Source organism: Brassica rapa, chromosome A09 (assembly GCF_000309985.2).
Source record: "Brassica rapa cultivar Chiifu-401-42 chromosome A09, CAAS_Brap_v3.01, whole genome shotgun sequence".
Classification (NCBI taxonomy): domain Eukaryota; kingdom Viridiplantae; phylum Streptophyta; class Magnoliopsida; order Brassicales; family Brassicaceae; genus Brassica; species Brassica rapa.
The window spans coordinates 3333812-3358132 of record NC_024803.2 but is presented as its reverse complement, the minus strand read 5'-3'; the positions used below and the strand labels follow the sequence as shown (position 1 = coordinate 3358132).

Sequence of the window (24321 nt, the reverse complement as noted above, 5' to 3'; positions counted from 1 at the left end):
CGGATTTCTGTAAGATTGAAATGCAATTTTTATATGTAAAATGATTTAACAGATTTTGTGCTTGTATAATTTAATTTTAAGGTAAGTGAAAATTTTAGAGTAAACCTTACATCTTTTTTAAATGAATTCAAATCATTTAATTTAATATTTTGGAAGTAAATTTTTCTAATAGATGTGTGTGAATTTTAAAATATTTATTATATAATATAAAATTTATAACCCATGTAATTTATTTAATATATATCCTAAACTTCTTATCCTAGTTTCGTCGACTCTTTTCTTCCATGCTGCGTTGTCTACAGATACAAAAAATACATTTCTATGTATATGAGGTGAAAAGTTAAAAACACTGAAAGTTGGAAATGATAAGAGACAGACAAAACATTTGATAAAGATAAATGTCTCCAGTCACGTCAAACACCACCATCTGCATTTATTGCCCTTTGCCCTGTATAATTTTTTCCCCAAGAAGGTTTTTTTTTTTGGTCAAACCCCCAAGAAGGTTATACTTTACAAATAAGTCGTAAAAAGAAGAGAGATTTTAGGAAGATACCTCCAGAAAAATTCTAGAGACTGAGATTGGTTTTCTGATCATGGCAGTTTCAGTTCACATGCGATTCTGCTTGGCTCCTGAATGTAATGTAATAAGCCACATACTGCATCATTAATTATTCATACCGGTTCAGTCTACTCAATCACAGACGGTCTAGCCCGGATCCACATATTAATGTAATTTTGTAAAAACTATCATACTACTGATATAAACTATGTAGCTACTAGATAGTTTACAAAAGATGTAAAGATTCCAAAATGAATATGATTTCTTTTCCCAAGAATTTCATCTGTTGAAAAAAATGTACAATGAATTGTTTGAAACAGAACTTCTAAACCGAAATTTGAAAAACTCGGTTAAACCAAATCGAATGAAGAATCATGTGAAACATATCATACTTCTCAGGCTTCACATGCCACAAAAAATGCTTCTGCACTCTCTTCACTCTCATCTGCAGTTGCTTGTACCTACGTTCCGATATAGACATCAAAATCTTCTTCAAGTTGGGTATATCTTTCTCCAACACAAAAACCGCAAACGACTCCCACTTCAAAGCCTCGAAGAAAGGTGGCACAAAGTTATCAGATATGATGACTGGAACACAATCATAGAAAATAGCCTCCACCACCCTAGGACTGTTCACTTCATACCCTTTAGCGCAAATACAATACTTGCTCGTCTTCATGAACTGACGATAGTTCTTGTTTCCTTTAGACCTTGGAAGCTTCCCAAATATTTTCAAGTCAGGATCTTTGTTGTTAGCCCAGTAAGAGAGTAGTATTGGCCTAACGTACCCGTGATCGGGTTGTCCAGCAAAGAAAGCTAGTGTTGGCCTTTTGGACGCAGACTTGCCACCGATGTTACTTAGTGGTTTTTTGGGATCTCTAACGTATGTCTCGGGTAGAGATGTGTCCTTTCCAAAGACAAAGCCTTCTTTAACATCTGAGTTGCACAACGCCCTTATACTGTTAGAAAAATGCTTCCTCGTCTCCGATGGAGCCTGAAAATGTAACAAAACAACATACATTTATTAGTAAATGATCTCAATGACCCAACCGTTAAAATCTCACATATCGAAATGTCACAAAACACCATATAATATTCTAAAAATGATCTCAAATCTCACATATTTACAATGCCACAAAAATGTTATAAACGACATGCATTCGTCAGAAAAATGATCTCAATGATCCAACCTTCATAACTTCACATAGAAAAATGTCACAAAATACCATATATTAATCTGAAAAAGGATCTCAAAGCTTAATTACAACTCCATAGCATAATGTCACAAGACATATATTTATCAGACAATGATCTCAGTGATCCAGCCTTTATAACCTCACATAGATAAAGTGTCAAAAGACCATATACTTATTCTGTTCCTCGGTGTTCAAAAAAAATATATATGTTTCTCAAAACTCACATATTTATAGCTTACATAGAGTAAGGTAACAAAAAAACGTTATGTTTTCAGAAAATGATCTCAAAGATTGCATCTATATAAGTCAATCGATATATCAGAAATTTCTAAAAACATTCTCATGTCAAGGTGGAGACGTTACCCAGTCATGGCAGGCGGCAAGGAAATGATCAGCTCCAGAAGTTCGATTCCAAAAAGGATATTTTATGGAAATGAAGTCAATATAACCTTTGAGATACTTAATGAGGTTGCGGTGACTATGTGAGTTCTTTACATATAGTGTCTCCTCGAGCATCTGGGAACTGAATGGTAAGTAGAAAAGATGAGCTTTTGTAGCGTCCTTTGTGACATATTTGTTGTTAGATTCAATAAGTTTCATGAACCAGCCTTCGGATGAATATATCCCTCCGAGTCTTGGAGTGTGCATTATAGGTTTATCTCCTTCTTTGTATACATAAACCTTCAACATCTTCTCCATCATCTCATAGCTCCTGATGAATTCCATATAAGCTCAAGTCAGTATCAGTATATGTGCTTTGGTGCAACTTTAAGAAAAACATAACGACTCACCGTTTGAAGATGGAAACATTGTGATAAAGAGGAGCGTAGAGGATAGGATCTTTGTCATCAATTGGTGCATTCTCAATCTCATGTTTTGCTTGTAAAAGCTCTAGGTCAGGTTTAGTAACCCATTTTGGTTTCTGAAGATAAAAAAAACATGTTATAATACTAATGCTACATCTTAAGTAAGAAAGTATCATAACAAGATCATGGTGTACCTTCGCAAGACGATTATTAGAAATACGGTTTCGACGCAGCTGCTTGCTCATCTCATATATGGACATCACTCCTGAATCAGTCGTTTTTGCGTTCTCCTTTATGTCAGGTACAAATCTCACAACAGGAGAAGCATCACCAACATCTTCTTTAGTTGAATTCTTGTCATGTACTTTGCTAGTTGTAGGTAGTGTAGCGTTTTGCTTTAAAGGAGAGTGGTTTAAACCAGGTAAAGCAGCTGGGGCCTTCGCACTAGGCAAATGTACTGTTGCGTTATCCTTAACCGGAGACGGTCTTAAACCAGGTAATGCAGCTGGTGCCTCTACACTAGCGGCAGGGGCGGTTGCGTTTTCCTTTACTGGGGACCAATTTGAAGTAGGTAATGAAGGCTGGAATGCAGCTTCTTTGTCAAATATCTTATCAACCTCAACTTCTTTGTCAGAATCATCTACCAAAGTAGCATTATTTTGGGAGAAGCTCGGTACCATTGGTGGAGGCAAGTTATGATAATTATGATGCTTACGGTCTCCTATAAGTGAAGTTGAGTTTCTTGAAACGGGCATCTTGGTGGAAGAGAAGAGAGAGGAGATAGAGTATGGTAGCTCGACGTATTGGAAGGTGACAATGAGAGCAAATGTGAGTCCCAATAGCCATAGAAGCCGTCTGCTTTCTACCTTCCATAGCCATGGAAATACATAACTCATCCTCAGGCCCTGTTTACCAGTCACACTCAAAAGTTTCAATACTTATGATAAACGAATCATAAGAATCAATCTAATATGGTCAATGCATTAAACCGGTTTTGACTCATTTCAGTTAGAAACTTGTGAATTACAGAGCTAACTTGAAGCAGTTTATATTGCAATATTAAAGTCTTGTCACTCAAAAGTATAATCTCTAAGAATTAGTAATATGATTTTTGGTTGACAAAAATAAAATAATAATATCATTTTCGATTCTGATACGGTCAACGTCTTGACCCATTTAGCGGATGTGATTTAAGAAGAATTTTTTTTTGTAAATTTCAGAGCTCAAAAGACGCAATTTACTGAGAAAAAACTAGAAAGTTAAGTGCATGTAATAATTTCCCCTGAACTATCATCCGAATCATTAGTTCATTACATTGGCTTTTCATCTCACCATGAAAATCAATGCATGCAATATGATAAAGAAGATACATATTGATTATCAAATAACCTTATGCTCTGCCTCACCATGAACCTTTTTTTTTTTTTTGGACAACCACCATGAACCTATTATATACATAAAACAGAGAGAGAGAGGGAGAGAGAGAGAACCTGAACAGTTGACAAAGTGGAGAAGTCGATAGGAAGTCAAAAAAATATCAAGAGAGGCATATGGAGTTCTGATGATTGAGTTTGATCGCCTTCTGGTCACAAACGAGAACGAAAGAGATGGAAGAAGAAAGTATCACGAGAAAATTGATTCTTGTCGGATTTTCTTCCTTACGTGTCTATATAGCTGTCCTGTTTCGCTGTTTACGAGAAACCCCAATAGATCCTTCGGAATCAAAACCCATTATCCCATATATATGAACTTCATTATCCCATATATATATGAACTAAAGATCATTAAAAAAGTTGCAGCCTTAGATTTGTACTAATTAAAAAAAAATCATATTTAGATATCATTTAATTATGATGTCAATTTGGCTTACATGTCAGCTTAGAAATCAATTGAAAAAAATATTGGTCCAAATCCAATTACTATAAATCATTATATTAATCCAAAATATAAGAAGCATGTATTATTTTCTTAAATAAAAGCTACAGAATTATATGGCAATTAATGACTATGAATAATAAAGATTTGATAATAATTTTTGCATCCTTCTTCATTTTTGTTTAATTTTATATTATTAAAAAAATTAAACAATCATATTAACCATATAATAAAAATATATTTTTTCTTATATGTTATATTTTGAATTTTTTAAAATACCTTTAAATTAAAAAATGAGGAAACCATATATTTTATATTTTAAATTTTTAAAACGACTTTAAATTACAAAAATGAAAAAACCTTATATGTTATATTTTTCTGATATGTTATATTTTAAATTTTTTAAATTGAGTTTAAATTACAAAAATGTAGGTTTTCCTTAAACATACGACTAAAACCATTAAAATGTCATGTATCAATTAAATGGTTGATATGAAACCTTTCAAAACCATATGGAAGATAAATGTCAAAATAATTTAACTGTGAAAACAGTACTGATCACTTTTTTAGAAAATGTGTTCGGTGAAAATTTTTTTTGTCATAATTTGTTTATTGTCAAATATGTTCAATGATATATTAATTATAGTTTAGTTCCATAATTTTTTAATAAAAATTGATTCGGTCAATCGGAAAAAAAAATTATACAATAATAACAAAAAATATTGTATATATATATAAATAAAATGATCAAATATATAAAAACTGTTGATAATATATACAAATAAACTCAGAGTATCTTATCCTAGTTTAGAGTAAAATACAAGGATTAAAAAAGGGTATTTTGGGAATTTTGTAGGAAGAATATTAACCCAATCAAACCCAAAAAAAAAGAAAAAAGATCTTCTAAACAATCGTGCATAAAATTCAAGTGACATGGTATCTATGCTAAACCGAAATTACCCTTGCATTCGTCCAGTAAGCCAGTAACCAATATGTGTGAAAAATAAGGCCAAATTGAATCGAAGCAAACCAAACCGAACGAATTGGACCAAAGCATTGCACATATTATTTTTTAATTATTATAATACGGTCCTCGTATCATAAACAGTGGTATAAAAGTATCCTTACCGTCAACGTACTATTATCGAGAGCGAATGAGCGAGACACATGCATTGAAATCGTTGACATATTATTAACCTTTGCAGTCTAGCAGGGACAATGTGATAACACAGATTGCTTGCATGCCGCGGCAGCAATTAATATTTGACATTCAACTATTTTATTGAGATATGGAAATCGTAAACTTATTGTTTCGTAACTGAAAACAATAAATTTTAAAAAGCCAATTAATAATGACAAAACATAACAACAGTAAAGTAAATGTTACATATTTTAGAGAATGATATAGTTCCCCGAAAAATATTGGCCACATATCTATAACAATAAAGGAGACTTTTCTCTCTCCTTAGGCCTCCACCTCAAATTTTAGAAGGGGGCAAATTGTGCCACCTGACATCAATTTTATAGAACATCAAATTTTGTTTTTTTCGCTGAGTTATGTTACGTATTGTGTAAATTATGATATTTATTGAGCCTATAAATGATTTTTCATACTGGCCCAATTATTTAGGGTTTGTTTCAATTTGACGGAGGAGATCATAAGTCCAGTCGCCGTGTTCCTTCTGATCTCACCAAATCCTAACACCCTCTGTGAAACGGCTTCAGTTACTCTTTCAGATACATTAATCCAAGCATTCATGTGGTTAGCACCACTTCTCCCACTCTCTCGCATTAAATCGCCATTAGCATCCATCCGACTGAAGCTCCACCTATAAATGTGTTTGTTGTCTGCGATGAATAGTCCCACCGGTACGAAATCCGTAAAGGTGGCTCTCTGTCAAACATCAACTCCAACTATGGTGAATTCCGATGATTGATATTTCTGCATGTGGGTTGAAGACCTTAGATTGATGCTTCACCACTGGTTCTGGCCACTGGATTTTGTTACACTAATTTAGGATATCAGGCTTCATAGATCGATGAATATTGGTGAGTTATACATGATTTGTCAATCTATAAATATGTTGATCTCTATTTTAAGGTTACAAATAATTTGGCTTTTCATTTCAGTATTCATCGGTTCATAATAAGGAGTCAGCCAAAGGTTGTTAATTGCTACATGAGTAGACAATATTCTTGCCAAGAACACGATGCTTAGATAAATTGATATTTATGAAGGTATTTGATATCTTCCTTTTGCTTGATGGAGATCTCAAAGCCAATTTAATTTTCTTTCTAAATCTCACTCCCTATGATTCGCATTGGTATTTAGGCAGGAGAAGCTCAATAAGCACTTGAAAAGGAATATATTTTTAGAGCAGAGAGTGAAGTAAGAGAGGAATTATCACAAACACTTCATCACAACGAGGTTAATATTTTTTGCTCGCTATCATAGCTCCAAGTTCCTTCCTTCTTTCCTATTAACTTTAAACTTTCCTAATACAAGTTATTTTGTTCTTTCATTTGTTTTTTCTCACAATCACAGCTCTGTGTTTCTTTCTCTCTTCATGGCAATAAGGTCAACACACTTGGTTTGTCCATTTTGCTTCCTCTATTTTCACGAATTTCAATGTAAATGTTTATTTATTAATCCAAAAGAACTTACAAATTTATGTTTCTTTCTTTCGTAAAGGAGCAAACTTTAATGGTGCTTCCTCTGTATTCTTCATATCATTGGCTAACGCAAAGAGTTTTCTTCACACTCACTGGCATGTCGATAAGTTACACTTACGTATTTTTATTTTGGCTCAAGTGTTGCACCTACAGGAGCTGACTTCTTTGTGATAACTGCGTTTGAATTTGCCTTGATGTTATAATCTGTATCATACCCCATGGTGATTATCAAATTCCTCTCCTGACATTCTTTTTCTTTTATTTCAAAGATGAGCCACATAGGTCAGTTTTTTTTTCTTGTCTCTATCTTCCTGTTTAGTTACATTTTATTTTGGAGCAGACGTATAGTATCAGCTCATAGAACATATCTCTCTCGGTCTTCCTGTTAAGTTACAGCACTATTGTCACAACAATAGTTTCTAATAAACACCAATTATGTGCAGTCATTCTGTCTCATATAGTTTCTCAAGGACAAACTGAACTAAATATGTTGAAAATTTTCGATCTCATGTTGACTTTCAAGCTTTTGGGCATAGAATTAGATGTCAGTCACGCACCAGGATTAAGTTAGGACCGTACATGCAAGTGGAAAAGCTTAGTCTCCCTCATGACATGTTGCTCGCTGGTTAATTAAAAGTCAAGGGTCTCACGTCCATAATGCATGAATTACAAGTTCTTATATCAACCGTTCTTATATCAACCGTCCCGCGGGCCGCCTGCTATACCACATATAAAAGGTGAGCTCAAACGTCACGGGGGTAGTAGCAACAAGGAGAACTTAAGATCTGAGTTGAGGTTGGTCTCTTCTTCTCTGTGTTTCAAAGTCTTTAGATGTTGTTCCCATGTAATTTATGCCATTCAAACATGTAATATATTTATTTTAATTGGAAAATGTTGTAAGAGACCTCCTTTTCGTATGAGTAATCTTTTGTTATGGTTTATTGTAATAAATACGATTCAGCATTTAGAAAATACACCTTACCAACTTCGAGTGCTGTCTTTACGATCAATATACATCTGATTGGTCAAATTGATATAGTCACAACTTCATCTTTTTTTTTGGGAATCCTCACAACTTCTTAATTTTGACAAATTCAGAGCTAAAACAAACGGGCGGTTAATATGGCAGCTTTGATTATTTGAAATGATCACCATAAGCATCGCTCACCAAATATAATTCCTTGAAATCAACCTGGCAGAGTCCAAAGCATCAAACTATTATAATACCCATACAAAGGATTCATATAACCTAAGCAAAAATCATTTATCATCTCATCTTTGGCTGCTGTTTATGAACAATGTTTTTCTCCATTTAAAAGTTCGTCTCACAGCAAAGCTTCACTTTGATTAAAGATGTATCATCAGTTTTTTAACATGTTGTCGTATTGTTTACAGACAAGGAAAAAAAACACGTTTAAAATCGGTTTTCATGTTAATCTGTGATATCATTAACTGACTATAATCACTAAAAGATACAGGTGTAAGTTATTATAGTATATGTGATACAAAAATCTTTGACTGACTATAATCACTATAATCACTGCGACAACAACAGGTCTTCTTAGATAGTGTTTCAAAACATGATACTGAGTGATTAGAGTAAGAAGACAAAGAATTATGATATAACTAAAGATTTGGTTCTAGGTTTATATATAATGATAATTGTTATTGACTACGAAGACACGCTCACATGAACATTGCATTGAAGGCTTTTTTTTTTAAAGAAAAAAACACTTTCTATGAACTAAGACATTTTTCTTAAACCATGTCACTGCTTTTAATAAGTTAAGTTTGTCTAGCTAATCAATTACTACTCGGTTATCAATGTCAAGAAATATTTGGGACCACCATAGTCAAATTAGAAAAACATTTAAAAATTTAAAACAAATTCATTTGCATGAAACACATTAATGGTCGAACAAGTATATAATCTCTAAATGGAATAATAAAACAGATAGAAATTCCTTGAAAAAAACAACAAATAGTAAAAATTTAATACTATTTTAAATTAAAATAAATTAAAATTTCAAAAGTTTGCTAAATTTTAAATAATATTTATATTATTTGCTCATTTGCTCACCCGCCTGTAGGTACTATTTGGTACTTAATAAAAATAAAAATTCAAAAATTGTTCCGTCTATATACTGACCACATGGTACTTAACCGTATAAATATGTTCTTTAAATAAAATATTAACTTTACTTTATGTTTAAATTTTAACTAAATTAACCTTTTTACGATTATCGGCTTTTTATTCACTTTTATTAAATCGATTAGTTACAACTTATGCTATTCCACTTTGAACTAATCTACTTCAAAACAAAGTAATACCTTATAGTCGCTAACCACTTAAATAGATCAGAAAAAATATCATTCTCTTTCAACATATTTTCATTTTCATATTTTCGAACATACTCTATTCACTAAGACCATAAAATAAATTGTAAATTCATGTAAAAATGAAACATATGAACCGGCGCGTAGCGCCGGAATACCACTAGTCTATTAATAATATGTAAATTTGTATTCAGTTTCAAAATGTTATATATTTTAGATTTTTCATACATTTTAATAAAACACATTAATTTTGCACAGTTTTTTTGTGATTATTTTTTTCCATAATTTTAAGCCAATAAAAATCTAATAAGTGCAATTAATTTTTTTTAAGTTTGTAATTAGTTAATAAAATATGCATTGAAAATACAAAAAAATAGATTTTTTTGAAACAATTTTTTTTCTAGAATATGTGACTTTATAAAACGGAGAGGGTATATTTTAATATTTTAATTAAGGTAAAAATAAAGCTTAAGGTTTATGATAAATAATAATGTTTTATTTGGCAATTGTTTTTAGAATTGTTGAAGACTAGTCGTTTCAACTTTTATTTCTTTTGAGAAAATCATTATATTGGATTCCACATCTATAGATCCAAGTTGAAAGTTGACTAATGTTATACAACAGAGAAAACAAAGTAGTTTGGAATTTGGAGTTTCATCTATGGCCTAACTCAAACATGAATATTGCATTAAGAAGCTTTAAAAGAAAGTTTCTTCAAATTTTAATTCTATTATATTTTATTTTAAAATTGCATTTGGTTGTATTTTATTATTTTATGTGTAATGTTACATTTTATATAAAAAATTAATAATGTTTTTTTGGTAAAAATATATAATAATCCTATTATATAAAAAGAACTAATTTTGCGACTTCTAAGAGTGTCCACTTCACCTAAGATATTCAGGACCAATACATGTCATTTAACATATTCTCCAGCCCAAAAGTAAATATTGCAACATATATCCGAGCCCAATTAATTTTGTGGGTTGGTCTTCCAGAAACTCACGTGGCCAGAAAGTAAACTCAAGCCCTGAGGAAGTATGAAAAATTAAGGTTAACGAATAATAATTATAAAAGTCTCTTCACATATTAAAATTTAAGCATACATCACGTGTTTTGGTTGCTCAGTATTATATGCTTCATTTTACTTTTGACTTGATGTTTGTTTCGATCGACATACACTGGACATTACTCATCCAATAAGATTTTCTCTAATTGCTTATAACATATTGCGGTCCAAACTATATTTTCACATCTCGCGTCACAAACTCGGATATAATAATTGATTTATTAATGCTTTCACATGATATCTGCAAATGGTGATGTGGGGTAGTCCACAGACCACAGCTTCATGCTCAATACTTGCGATCCACATGCACGTAATGTGGATTGAAGAACATGTTTCATTTCTAATAGGCTGAACAAATGTGATGTGACTCAAAATTCCTCTTTTATTTTAATCCCAAACTCTAAAAAAGGTTATTTACTTTTATAATCCTAATCAGACTTTTTAATACTTAGCTTAACCACCTATACCAATCAAATGAACGGAGAAACCATTTTATTTTACAAACATGAGCTTCACATAACGACGCCAGTAATAGGTCGCGTGCATTATTTACTCAACCCTCTAACCCGACGATCATAGAAACAACTCACTATACGTCGTTTATTTACTCATCTGTTAACAAAGTTCCCATTCGTAATAAATATAGGCAAATAAAAACTTCAACGTTTTAACATTAAAATGTAACAACGTGTAGCAACTGCCCTGGAAAACAAAAAAATGCTTGAACATTATTCAAAACGGAACAGCAGACGTTCTGACTTACGTTTACTTGAAATATATGGGTTATATAATCTCGCAGCCAAAAAGGTCAAATAGATTAACCAAAAAAACACACTGCAGGTGCGTATGAAGAAGGAAGTAACAGATAGGAATGGTTAATCCATCCCCACCACACACTCCCCTCACCCAGTTTCTTCATTTTGATCACAACATTTACCTTCCTGCAATTGAGTTCATCAACAATACAAAACCCATAGATACGGATTGTTTTTCAATCTTGGTTTCATTTAAGACTTCTCCCATTTACTTTAAATTATTGGAACTATCTTTACCGGTTACATTTCTTGGTAGAGGTTTAGATTCTTAAGAAAAAAACTTGGTCCAATCTTACTCTACATAAATCATTTCGAAAATTTAAAAAACTTGGCAAAAAAGTTATGGAAAAATCAAATACAAAATTTAGTATCATCATTCAAATTTACAATGGTCTGTAAACACAAATATACTGGCTAATGATTCTGCATTTATGATTTGTGTTTACGTATACATACATTAAAATCATATTGATGACTTCTCAATAATACCCCTTTAATTTTAAATTTTTTAGAATTTATACACATTCAATATAAAAAATTTAAAGGCAAACAACAGGGCCGACTAAAAATACAACTAAATCTAACAATGAAACTTATACTAGAGTCTAACAGAATATAGTAAAAAAATGTCTTCAACCAAATTTTATTACAGCAATAATAAATTATTTTTTTATAACACAAGGCCCATTTCAAATCACAAAAAGAAGAAAAGAACAAAACGCAAAAGCTATACCACTAACAAGATTTCAAACTCCCAACTAGGTCTGCGCATTTCGGGTATCGGTTTGGTTCGGTTCGGGTATTTCGGGTTTCGGATAGTTTGGATAGGGGCTAGATGATCCATTTAGTACTTGATCTATTTTCGATTCGGTTCGGTTCGGGTAGTTTCGGGTTCGGTTCGGTTTGGATAGTAAATGCAGGAGCCGGAAAATATCCGGAAAAAGTTCGGTTCTCATTTGGATCCGGTTCGGGCTCGGATAGTTTGGGTCGTTCGGATAATTTGGAAAAAATATCGGTTATTTAAGGTAAAATATCAAATAATTAGGATGATTTAGATAAAGATTTTGGATATCTTGGATTACTTTGGATATTTCGGATAAAACTATCCGGATAGTTTCAGATACTTTCGGATAGTTTGGATACTTTATAATAATTTAGTTATACTCAACTATTTTCAGATATTTTAATAGAATTTTAAATTAAAAAATATATATTTAGTGATGTTATATGTATATATAATGAATATTTTTATATATTCGGGTACCCATTCAGTTCTCGGTTCGGTTATTTCGGATATAAAAATATAGGAACCGTTCGGGTATTTGAAGATATTGATCCGGTTTCGGTTTCGGGTATTTCGGTTCGGTTCTTTGGTTCCGGTTATTTTGCCCAGGCCTACTCCCAACTATACATTATCCATACCACCCCCACAATTAACACAAACTTATACATCAATATACACGTAGTCGGAACAAAGAACAACCAGATCAAACATACACACAATAACTAACTAATAAATCCGCGCGAAGCGCGGACAACCTCCTAGTGTTTGTAAAGAGAATTAGACCAAGCCATACGAACTTTTAGACTTCGCAAGCTCAGTTGATCAAAAAGAAAGAAAAAAAAGACTTCGATCGCAAGCTCAGGAGCGGAATTTATGTCGTTAGGTGAGAGCTGATTGGTTAATATGAATGAGTTGGGGCATTCTTGATTGGTTTATGAAATGCTCAAAAGTTTAGAGACGTATCAAGACTCTTGTATATGTGATTTTTCAATCAACAAAAAAGTTTGCCATTTTCTTAGTATCAAGAAAAGATTTGATATCAGGGCATAAATGCTCCATTAGTTAACTGTATATGTGTGCTCTGACGATGCCATATGCTAATGTATCGTGAAATGCCTTGCAGAGTTTGGTCTACAAACTCTTCGAGAATCATGCATCAGAAAAGGAACTAGATAGTGTCTATCTTAGTATAAAGCATATATCTATAATCTTCTCTCAAATACAGGTTATCCCTTATTATCTTTTGTAATGGTAAAAGTATGAGCATGTGAAAAGATAATTTTAAATGTTGTAGATCTAACATTGATGATTAATCCATGATACAGAGATCAAAATAAACTAAATTAATGACAGTAAAAGTAGGTTTACCTAAAAAAATTCAATCCATGTCAAAAAGAAAGCAAAAAAAAAAAATTCTAACATATTCCAAAACATAATTAAGATTAGCAAAATTTGATTTAAGAAGATATCCTAATTATTGGAAACAAAAATTAAAGGGATCCAATCAGACAACGTTATGGTGGATCAAGTAATCATCACCGTCCGATGAAACGTCGAGAATCATGGCAGTGTCCTTACCGTAGGACTTGGTCATCTCCTTCTGTCGCCGGAGCTCCATAACTTTCCGATGAGAATTGGAATGTTTTGTCAACACGAACGTCGGACTCGCCACCGGCCGGTACTCCGGCACCAGACGTCCCGATTTGTACCTCACGCCGCAAGCGTTGCACAGAGTCTTCGGACCCATTGGACCCGTCCGCCACTGCGGCGTCTTGTCGGTAGCGCAGTGGAGACACCGTCGCTCATCTGCGCCGGAGTCCGTCGAGAAATCTTTCTTCCGCCGGGAGGCGTCGACGGCTAGCTTTTTCCAGAGTTGAGCCGTGGGCGTCGGCGAGGACGGCGGAGACAGGTAGAGGCTGGAGATAATGGTTTCTCCGGTGAACGGGTTGTCGTAAAAGGCTTCCTTGGGAAGCTCACGTGAGGCCCAGTTGCATGCTGCGGCGCGTGAGCGTTTGCTCCTGGCTTTGGCCGGCACAGAGACGTCAGTGGTGAAAACCGGACTGCTGCTTTTCAGGTTTTTCAGGCCGGGTTCGGATTTTGAGTCGGGTCGGGTCCTGTAACCGGATATAAGCTGGAGCTTTTGAACATGTTCGGCCGAGAAAGAGTCCTCCACGAAGTTCGACAACCACTCCAGCTCAGCTAACTCATCACTCTGTGTTCCAACGAAATAATCAAAACATGTTTTCAAAATAATTAAAAATCGACTAAACAGTAGAACTTTCTTTAAATTACTTCGAAACTATCTAATCACAATTATTCAGCAAAAAAAAAAACTATCTAATCACAATTACGAATCATATATTTTATTTCCTTTTTTTAACAACTTCATATATTTTATTTCCTAAACTTACATAATCACCAAACAAACAAATATATTTTTAATTCCCTAATTATTCAAACGTATATGGAACTGGTTTTAATTAACATACCGGTACGCAAAGGTCGCCGGAGAAGCTGGTACCGTCTTGAACGTCACCGTTGAAAGTGTGAAGACCTGCAGTGTTGGAGAAGGAGGATGAGTTAGAGCTGTCGGCTACGGCGGTGGTTGTGTCGGCGCCGTAGGAATCAGCAATGACATCGTTCTCCTCGTCATCATCGTTAGAGAAATCGACCAAGAGGTCATCGACGGCGAAATGGTCCTCTGTGTGAAAGAACTCATGAGCTTCTTCTTCCATGAGGTTAAAAGGTTTGGTTTTTGCCGGTGGGGTTGTTACGGTGAACTCTCGCCGGAGCTCTTTTAGGGAGAGAGAAAAGAGGAGAGAGTGGAGTGATGGGAAACGTGAGTTTTAAAAGGAGTTAAGATAGAGAAATGGGTTTCTATGGGAAGAAAAACTTTTGTTACATCTTTCTTTAATTATTTCATTTTTATTGCGTTTGAAGGGGACAAAAGATACATGTAAATCGGAAGGTTTGACGAAGTATATATATAGGATATAGCTAATTAATTTTCACAAAACATATACATCTAAAACAGTCCCTATACATGAAGAAAGAAATATAAGTACTTGAAACAAAAAGCATATACAACGAGTCAATGGGCACAATGGCCAGTGAAAAATGTTTTTGCGCAGATGCTTTGTACGCAGTTGCATTGCATGCAGCAATACTCTCTCGTAGACTCGTAGTGAGAGCCTCGGCCATAAACAGTCTGCACTCAAATGAGGTATTCTAAGGTATCTTTCACTAAAGTAAAAGTAAATTAATTTTATGTCGATATCATTAGTATATTAGTTAGAGATAATTTTTGCTTATTTATGTAATGAATAAACGTGTTTAAGTCTATCTGATTAACCGCATCCAAGGTCACAAACCACCTTTACAAATGTTTCGAGAGAAGCGAATCACTTAAGGTTCCGTAGCTTCACATGAGTGTCTGCTTACTTCAGGCACGTGTATAGAGAAGACTGCTAGTTCCGTGGGACCCAGCTTTTAATTTTACGCCAGCTCCTACACGAGCGTCGTTCGAGACAAAAGATCGGATAAGTTTTATGTTTCTTAGTTCTTCACTATTTTACATCAGTGATCGCTTGAACCACACTCTTCCTTTGAATATATCTATATATTTTGCGTAATACTTCCTTTGAATATTGCATCATTCAATTATTATATAATTGATCTTATCTTCCTATATCTAGTTAGTTATGGTTACGGATCCTGAGAAGTGATAAGTGCGTGCGACTGTGCGAGTTGCAAAAGTAGTGGCTTAGAGGGCCCCTCACATATCCAGGGTTGGATTTGAGATTTTTGGGACAATAAACATTTACTGTATTAAAAATCATGGTGCAACAAGATACAAAATTGTTTGGGCCTACAGCCTACTACGAACCCCCTCATGGCTCATGCTTCTTTGAAAGTAAGCAAATTTCAAAGATCAAAGCTCAAAGCCTAGAGAACCGCGAGCAACGTGGCGTCCGATTTGCTTTCAACTTTATTTTTTTTTGGGGGGGGGGGGGGGGGGGGGGGAGGGGGGAGGAACAACTTCAAGACATAGTTCTATCATTTACTTGAATTCCAGTACAACGGTTTGATCATTGAATCATTATTAGCTTAACTTCAATTAATGATATACCTCAGCTAAGTTCTAGAGCAGAAGTGTCATTTAGGCTTATGTTATCATCCAAACAATTATAGAGTTGCTCAACCAAAGCCGTGAGGAAAAATGCCTTAGGGCAGTTAGTACTTTTTTCTTAAAATTATTTGCCCAAACTTCACAAACCTGCAGTCATGTTCAAATTTCTTATTCTTTGATGTTAAAGCCTCCTTTATTCACATGAAGAATCCACAAATATATAAGAGTGAGAAATGATCTTTTGATTATACATTACACAGGAGAAAATACACTACACAAAACTTCCACCAGCTTTTTCACTAAATATAACTAACTTAATACCTTTTCCCCTCTCTACATGTAACTTTATATCGTTATATGAACATATTAATATATGAGTAAACGGTTTTGCAAAGAAACAAACATAAAAGAAAACGTAATTAGTACACATTTATATACTAGTTATTAACAAATGTACGATCTTTTAGCTCCTTAGCCAAAGCAGGCATGCAGCTAGAGCTCCTAGTGAGACCACCTTTTTCAGACTTGGTAGCTCTGACCATCTTGTTAGATCTCTTCTTCAGAATTTCCTTAACCGCTTCTGCTTGGTACAACGCCGGGTAACTCCGGCCTAGCCTATTAAACCGGGCACATGCGCTCATGTGTGCATGTACTGCCTCCTCTCGCCGTTTCTCCACCACTAATTCACTGTTGTTCATCTTCTCCATCTCTTGCTCCACCGCTTCTGCGCACAACCCGCAAATCAGCTTCCCTGAGAATTTTGAACGCACACCGTTTATATACTCCGGCGTGCACTCTTCAGACATGCCGCAACACTCACACTTTGCATCTTCCACTTCGGATATCGCCGATAAGGACAACAAAGTTGTAGTGGTTGCAGTTGGCGTTGGTTCTTTGGTTAGAGTGTTGTCTATGGATATTTGGTGTGATATATCCGAGCAAGTGCGTTTAAGGGGAGCCATGGGAAGAATTGATCTTTTGATGTTTTCTTTTCCTTTTTTTGTTGTGTATAACAGTCACTTGTATCTATGTTTTATGTTTTTTTTTTTTGAGAAATATCTATATATGTTTTATGTTAGTTACTCGTTATCATAATGCGTATTTATAGTGTTAGAGAATGGTCTCGAGGGTTCTGTTTCCCTGTCTACTTTGTGTGTTCGTCTGCCAATAAAAGCATGAACCTTTTTTTTGTCACAAAAGCATGAACAATTTAGCTTTTATTTAATGAGATTAAAAAGGACCAACCTCACATGTATACCTTGATCAACACGGTAAAGCCACCAAAAATTTTCCTTTTTTGTCAGCGGGAAAATGACATTTGTTAGTATTGATAAGAGACTGACTGGTAGTAACTAGTAACCTTTCTTTTGTTCATCCTCTAAAGTAAGGCTCCAACTGGAAGGTACTTGTGAATGTATTGTAACAATGGGATGAATTAAATGAGATAATGGTATTCTTCTTCAAAATACTGGTAATTAGAAAATAAGATGTATATAATTAACTACAGAAGAAAATGATAGTTGTTCAAATATATTGTTTATTTATTAGTATTATATAGATATTACAAATGTATACAACACTGAAATACTTTTTATTGGTAGACGACAATAAATAATATATATCACTATTATATATACTATATTTTTTTTGGGGTGTAATATCACTATTATATACTCCATCCTTTTCTTAAAGATTGATGTTTTGGTGTTTTCACACATATTAAGAAAACACATTAATTATGTTATCATTTTTGAAATTATCAAATTCTAATGTTTTTTAACCAATAGTCTTTCAATAAATCTAATTAATTTTGTTGAAATTTATAATTTTTATACAGAAAACATAAAAAATCTATTTTTATGAAACAATTTTTTTTTCTAAAACTTCTATCTTAATGAAATGGAGGGAGTATGTTATTAGTCAAAACTCAAAAGTATGTATGCAAAACAAATATAAATCTTTACGTTTGGATTATTTCATTTTTTTAATAAAAAGAAGCAGCCAGAGAAGAGCTAAAATCCATTAAATATCTCTCTCCTTTAGTTGAATAAAAGAGAAACAAGTGTTGCTCAAAAAAAAAAAGAGAAACAAGTTGCGCACACATATTCATTAACATTTAAACGACGAGATATTATACTTAAAGAAAGAAAATGTCTATTCTTTTCTTTCCCACCACCTATTTTCAGCAAAATCCAGCTGAATGCATTCTATATTTTTCATAACGATATCACGCAGGATGATGATCCTCTTTTTTTTGTTTCTTTAATTTATAATTTCTGTATATATAGTAACACCTCTAAAAAGGTTTATCATAATGGATACATATGTTGATATGCACGTCCAGCATGTCAATTGGGTTAACTCAGCACAAAATCTGTATAACATTTGAATTCTTTTGAATATGAGTTGTTTTCAAATCTTTGAATAAGTCCACCTGTCGACAAAAAAAAAAATCCATTTATCTAAGATTTTGCTTAAAAAATAAAACAGCTCATCTTTTAAAAGTCTTATTAGACAACTTCCAACAACAGCTCTTAAAAACGATTCTAAACAAAAGAGAGAAAAAATAAATAAAAAAAAAGAAAAAAACACAGAACAAGTGTTTAATGTGGGATTTTTAAAGTTGGTAAGGACCCCTTGTCCCTTTCGTATTGGACCATCCATTTTATGTCAAAATATTTACTTTTGCAAAAATATGATTTCATGTTGTTTTTAGTGTTGCAAGACTGTCATGGAACATGCATCGTCCTAAGTACCTGGTCAAGTTGGCAGAGAGTTGCATGTATAGCTCTGTCTACAGAAACTCCAGCTAAATATTTTTTACACCATTTTGGCTCCAAATGGTAACATCCGTCTCGCACCGCACCGCAGTTAACAGTAACAAAAATCTCTATATATATTATATATCTATATATTTTTATAACTGTCAAAACCGCATCGCAGTCAAACCGCTTGTCCCGCACCGCTCAGTCTGCTGTTACCATTCAGAGCCTTTGTCTCCTCACTAGTCCTCAGCTTTTCTCTTTTTCATTTTGCTTCTTTGGTTTTGCTGCTTTTATATATGATAACTTTGTCTCCTGTTTTATTTTATTTTTGGTTCTAATTTCAACTTTAACCGATGACATATTTTTTTATGAATTGGTAAAATATTCATGACTCATTTTGTTGTGTGCCTTCGGTTAGGGCAATGTTGAAATATATGTTAGGTACTAGTACTAATCTTGCTCTTCCACAACGTCTTGATAATTGGTAAAACTTAGCGGTTAGCCCGCTAATACAAAAGGCCAGAATCAACATGGTAAACTGTACGAAATAATTGTGTCATTTGCTAATGGACATTTTTCCATATTATTATTTTTTCTAAATTTAATTGACGTAAATTTATATTGTAATGAAATTTGATATAAAATACATTTGTGTTCTATTCATTTTCCTATTTTAAAAATATTTACTGTAAAATATACTTAGAAAAGGTTCTGAATAAGTTAATACCTTTTCTAGATTGATAACATTATTTTTGGAATATCCTATCTTTTGGAATAAGGAACTAATTTTTTTTTTATATATCTATCTTTGATATCTTAGTAAATAATCAAATATCACCATTTTTACTTCATAAAAAGAACATTTGAAGTGATTTTGGGCCTGAAATTATAATCATTGCAAAGTCAATGATCACATCCATCATATCTCAAAACTCAAAATGTCAAGAAAATATAAATAAAAGAAATACTTAAAGTAAAATTGCAAGTGGTGGCCCTCCATTAGTGGCCTAGTTATTCATGTTAATGATGATGGCTTTGATTTCTTTAGTTCGAATGGTCTATGCATTCATTGAACATCTAAAGTGTATTATTGTTCTTTACCTTTTTGTCTGGTAATGTTCTTTAAAAAATGATAGGCATGCCTAAATGTGTATCCACCATTGGTATCAAGACGTTCATCATTATTTCTGTCTTTCCTTCTATGTTTTTCTCCTTGGTGTTCAATGATGATATATGGACTTAATATGTTTATAATGTTCAAACTAATTCCATTTAATATGTTTATAAAGTCTTAGCTGATTAATTATTTTTTTTCTAGCTGAACCCCCCCCCCCCCTCCCCAAGATTTCTGAAATTTATGAAAATCATAATCAGTTGGAGAAAAAAAAATGAAAGCAAAAATGAAAATCATTACTAATTCGGGTTTATGTACCAGGATACGTCACTTCTTTATGAATTTATCAAAATATATTGCTTCGTACATATGTGCTTACTAATCTATACTATTAAACCCGAACTATTTTTTTAATTTTCTTATAATTAATTCACCTGCCATATTTATAACCAATCATAATTAATATTTATTTTTCTTCTCAGTTATAGTCAAACAGTATAAACATAAAGAATGCATACTGATTTAAACTTAGGCTTACATAAATAAAAATATAATGTCAGGTTACAGATTTTAACTTAGTGTTATATGAAACGTACAAATAATTATTAAAAATTTGGAAAATTATAGTGGTATATAATTTTATTAATTGTGATAATAATTTTTTTAATAATATCAAAAAATGAAACCAATTAATATTCTATCACTTTAAAATCTTCTCAATTATAAATAAATATATATATAATAAATTATCATCTGATTATATATTATTACATTTATATCTTAATACTTATCATTCTAAACATATAAAACAAAAACTACACATATACACAAAAAACACACTATATAATTTTTTTGAAAAATATACATGTTATAAATTATAATGTTATAAAAAAGATATTAAAAAAAAAATTATGTGCTTCGAACGCGGATCAAAAATCTAGTTATGTTTAAGGAAGTATCACATAATTAACTCAGGACCGGACATAGACAGAATGGGATTTATCTGATTGGCAATACATAGCCTTCCCATTGGATCGTCTCCAACGGACACACACATAAACATATTTAATTTTGAGCTATTGCACAACTAGAACTAATACAAATCAATATATCACAAGTTTTTATCATTACTGAGATGATTAGTCATGATAGTAATTATCTCATAATCAACCGAGCTAATTATTGTAACTAGACGAGTACTCGTAAATCATGGCCAATGTATCGCTGCAATAAAATGAGCGTTTGTCCATGAGTTTGTTTTAGTCTTAATATATGATCGTCTATGGCTAATTGAATCTGGGTCATGAACTTTTAGGTTGAGCCCAAAACTTACTGGCGTTTATTTTGCCATTCAGCTTCAGTACTACTATAGGCTATAGCAGAGATGACACTTGAAATACCCTAACTAGCTCATTTTAGTTTTTTTTTTGGTGTAAATGTTAAAATTAGCTCATTTTAGTTCGTCTTTTTTTTTTTTGATAAAAAAAGGGTTAAACCCGGGTCTATTAAAGACACAGACCTAACCCCCGGGTGGAGGTACAGCCCACGGATAGACCTTCTCCTGGGCATTCAAATGAGCCGAAAGCAATAGCCCATATCCGTGTGGCCAGCAGGGTTCGAACCAGGGTTCGCCGTATTGGGTTTAATCCCTCAAGCGCCACTGGACTACCACCACTGGTTAAAAGTTCGTCTTTTTCAACCATTTAATTACAACTTATTTGATTATGCGATACCTATTTATTTTCTTAGATCGAGGTCAAAGATCCTTAAAACTGTCTAGATATACCCGATATATTTCTGAAGTTACACTTGATTATCGTATTGCTATCATTTGCTTTAATTTAACATACTGTACTTTCTAATGGGTTGGTAATTTGCCCTTTGCCCTTCTTCCTTTTTTTGTTGTTTATAATATTTTCCTAAACCAATCAATTATGTAATTTGAAAAAGGATAAGCATTATGGAAATTGCAGCAAAGAAAAAAAAAATACATGAATTTGAAAAATAAAGAGAGTTAACAGTAGTGCAGTATACATACAATTTCTTAAAAATATATTTGGTTTAGTAACAAAAAACTTTTACTAAATAAAAGGTAAACAGAAGAAGCGAGGAAGAAACGAAGACCTACTACTTTCCTCCTTTTATTTGGTAGGTACTCATTTAAGCATGCCTAGGAATCTCTTTCCTCTTTTTTTTGTCGGCCTCCATTCTCCATACTCCTTTTTTCATGCATACATAAAATACTTTAAGATGGGCTATGGGGACGATGATGATGAAGATCTTGATGATCACATGACAACCATATGCATGATATATGTTTTTGTCTCATGAGTCATGATATGTAAATATGGTTACACACATATATCGGTATGAAATTAAAATCCTTTTTTTTTATCAAAAAAAAAAAGAAATTAAAATCCAAAGTGTCAAAAGTACGTATGTTATCATACACACGTACAGCAGTAAAGAAAACAAAAAACATCCATCAATTCGTGTCATATTCATACACGTATGTAAATCATTTTGACATTTTGAATCCATACATGTAAGATCTCTGTTAGATGACTATTTATGCAAATAAAAATGTATTTTCTTATATTAGAAAACAAAAGTTACTTTTGTAAAGACTGAGATTGTAGTTCCTTGCCAACCAACAACCCATATAATACTACTCCCCAACACCAAAACACAACACAAACTTAAAAATGGAAGAAGAGAAGAGATTGGAGCTTAGGCTGGCTCCTCCCTGTCAACAACTCACATCCAACAACAACATCAATGGATCAACACAAAGAAGCCTCGCCAAAGAAACATCATTTGTTTTCAATAACAGGTTTCTCTTAGTTCGTTCTTACAATCTCGTCATTATGAACTTGTTTATCAATGGATTTAAAGTCGCCTTATATCTTAAATAGTATTAGTTATTTTCCCACTTTGGAAATGTTAAACATAAAGAAAATCTATTTCCCATAGTTTTTGGATGTTAGTGTGTATTTTGGCTCTGATTATTATAAAAAACTTGTTTATGAATTATAATACGATTTTGGCGGAAACAGGGTTGAGACAGCTCCGGTGGTGGGATGGCCGCCGGTGAGATCATCCCGGCGAAACCTAATGGTGCAGCCAAAAGAGGAGATGAAGAAGGGAGTGAACGATGAAGTGAGAGAGTTGTACGTTAAGATCAATATGGAAGGAGTTCTCATTGGAAGAAAAGTCAACCTCTCCGCTTTTAACAACTACCAACAGCTTTCACATGCCGTTGACCAACTCTTCACTAAGAACGATTTGGCTAATATAAACAGACAATACACTTTGGTCTACGAAGACAATGAAGGAGATACCGTTCTGGTCGGAGATGTTCCTTGGGAGTAAGTTGATGAATCGAGCAAAATTAACTCAATATTGACTATCTTTATCATCAAAAATCATTTTATAATTTTTTTAAGCTCAACAAAACAAAAGTAGATACATTATATATTATATAAATAAAACAATTAGTTTCCTAGAAAGAGCTAAAATATTTCTTTTCCCATGCTACTATTTTAAAGGTCTATATAGATTTTTTTTTGGGGGGGGGGGGGGGGTTCATCATTTGGACAAATTAATGACATAGTTTACCATATTCCTTAGGATGTTTGTATCGACGGTGAAGAGATTGCACGTTTTAAAGACCTCCCACGCCTCCATGCTCTCACGTAAGATTGCTTTTCTCACTAAACCTTTTTCAGACTATACATCACTACTAAGTAATGCCTTGTTACATCTGAAATTAAAACTAATGTATAACCTTTTTTTTTGCTGTGTTTCCCCAGCTAGAAAACATGGCAAGGCATAAAGTGAGGTTCACCAATATCGTCAGTTCGATGTTTTGTTTAAAATGTAATTTATGTAAACCATGTGGCTTGGCTTGATTTACTGAGATTTCTTTATTGGTTACTTAGATTTTGTTTTTTCCAACTTATGTTTCTAAAATGTAATTTATGTAAACCATGTGGCTTGGCTTGATTTACTTAGATTTCTTTATTTGGCTTTATTCACCAACATTTGTTTTAGTCTCTAAAATTACATCGTATTAACTAATATATATTTGATCATTTGGTGCATATGACTATGAATCTAGTTGACTGGCTAGTATATTCATCTCAGAGATAGCTTTATTTCGTTTTAATGATAACTAGATTTTAACCCGCACGTTCGTG

The 24321-nt window shown here is 33.2% G+C and overlaps 4 protein-coding genes and 1 long non-coding RNA gene across 7 annotated transcripts; 2 read left to right on the top strand and 3 right to left on the bottom strand.

The window, feature by feature from the left end:
- Positions 1-797: 797 nt before the first annotated feature.
- On the bottom strand, positions 798-5777 carry LOC103837101 (probable glycosyltransferase At5g03795). Of its 2 annotated transcripts, XM_009113430.2 has the most exons (5): positions 4052-5777; positions 2756-3466; positions 2547-2677; positions 2119-2467; positions 798-1553 (listed from the first exon to the last, which is right to left on the bottom strand). In XM_009113430.2, the coding sequence occupies exons 2-5, from the start codon at positions 3455-3457 to the stop codon at positions 885-887; spliced, it is 1851 nt and encodes a 616-aa protein (XP_009111678.2). In that variant the 5' UTR covers positions 3458-3466; positions 4052-5777; the 3' UTR covers positions 798-884. The 2 variants fall into 2 exon arrangements, with proteins under 2 accessions (XP_009111678.2, XP_033134886.1); XM_033278995.1 differs by lacking the exon at positions 4052-5777 and having other exon boundaries at positions 2756-4000.
- A 75-nt stretch (positions 5778-5852) lies between these two features.
- LOC103837102 lies at positions 5853-10264 on the top strand. Its single transcript, XR_004450934.1, has 2 exons — positions 5853-6864; positions 6982-10264. It is a non-coding gene; the product is annotated as an uncharacterized LOC103837102 (long non-coding RNA).
- On the bottom strand, positions 10002-16224 carry LOC103837103 (GATA transcription factor 12). 2 transcript variants are annotated; one of them, XR_004450933.1, is made up of 3 exons: positions 14604-16224; positions 11453-14326; positions 10002-11411 (listed from the first exon to the last, which is right to left on the bottom strand). XR_004450933.1 is itself a non-coding variant. In XM_009113432.3 (2 exons), the coding sequence occupies exons 1-2, from the start codon at positions 14847-14849 to the stop codon at positions 13619-13621; spliced, it is 954 nt and encodes a 317-aa protein (XP_009111680.1). In that variant the 5' UTR covers positions 14850-16224; the 3' UTR covers positions 10002-13618. The 2 variants fall into 2 exon arrangements, 1 of the variants encoding a protein (XP_009111680.1); XM_009113432.3 differs by having other exon boundaries at positions 10002-14326.
- A 236-nt stretch (positions 16225-16460) lies between these two features.
- Positions 16461-19222, bottom strand: LOC103837104. Its single transcript, XM_033278992.1, has one exon. The coding sequence runs from the start codon at positions 17203-17205 to the stop codon at positions 16681-16683; it is 525 nt and encodes a 174-aa protein (XP_033134883.1). The 5' UTR covers positions 17206-19222; the 3' UTR covers positions 16461-16680.
- A 3346-nt stretch (positions 19223-22568) lies between these two features.
- LOC103837105 (auxin-responsive protein IAA28) lies at positions 22569-24165 on the top strand. The gene is made up of 4 exons (XM_009113434.3): positions 22569-22955; positions 23179-23490; positions 23753-23817; positions 23935-24165. Exons 1-4 carry the CDS (start codon positions 22828-22830, stop codon positions 23955-23957), a joined length of 528 nt encoding a protein of 175 aa, XP_009111682.1. The 5' UTR covers positions 22569-22827; the 3' UTR covers positions 23958-24165.
- Positions 24166-24321: the final 156 nt, after the last annotated feature.

Coding starts and splice junctions, on each gene's coding strand:
- LOC103837101 (XM_009113430.2), bottom strand. CDS start 3,457: ATGAGTTATGTATTTCCATGGCTATGGAAGGTAGAAAGCAGACGGCTT. Junction 2,678..2,755: donor CTAATAATCGTCTTGCGAAG/GTACACCATGAT, acceptor TTTTATCTTCAG/AAACCAAAATGGGTTACTAA. Junction 2,468..2,546: donor AATGTTTCCATCTTCAAACG/GTGAGTCGTTAT, acceptor GGAATTCATCAG/GAGCTATGAGATGATGGAGA.
- LOC103837103 (XM_009113432.3), bottom strand. CDS start 14,849: ATGGAAGAAGAAGCTCATGAGTTCTTTCACACAGAGGACCATTTCGCC. Junction 14,327..14,603: donor CCGGCGACCTTTGCGTACCG/GTATGTTAATTA, acceptor GTTGGAACACAG/AGTGATGAGTTAGCTGAGCT.
- LOC103837104 (XM_033278992.1), bottom strand. CDS start 17,205: ATGGCTCCCCTTAAACGCACTTGCTCGGATATATCACACCAAATATCC.
- LOC103837105 (XM_009113434.3), top strand. CDS start 22,828: ATGGAAGAAGAGAAGAGATTGGAGCTTAGGCTGGCTCCTCCCTGTCAA. Junction 23,491..23,752: donor GTCGGAGATGTTCCTTGGGA/GTAAGTTGATGA, acceptor CATATTCCTTAG/GATGTTTGTATCGACGGTGA. Junction 23,818..23,934: donor CCACGCCTCCATGCTCTCAC/GTAAGATTGCTT, acceptor GTGTTTCCCCAG/CTAGAAAACATGGCAAGGCA.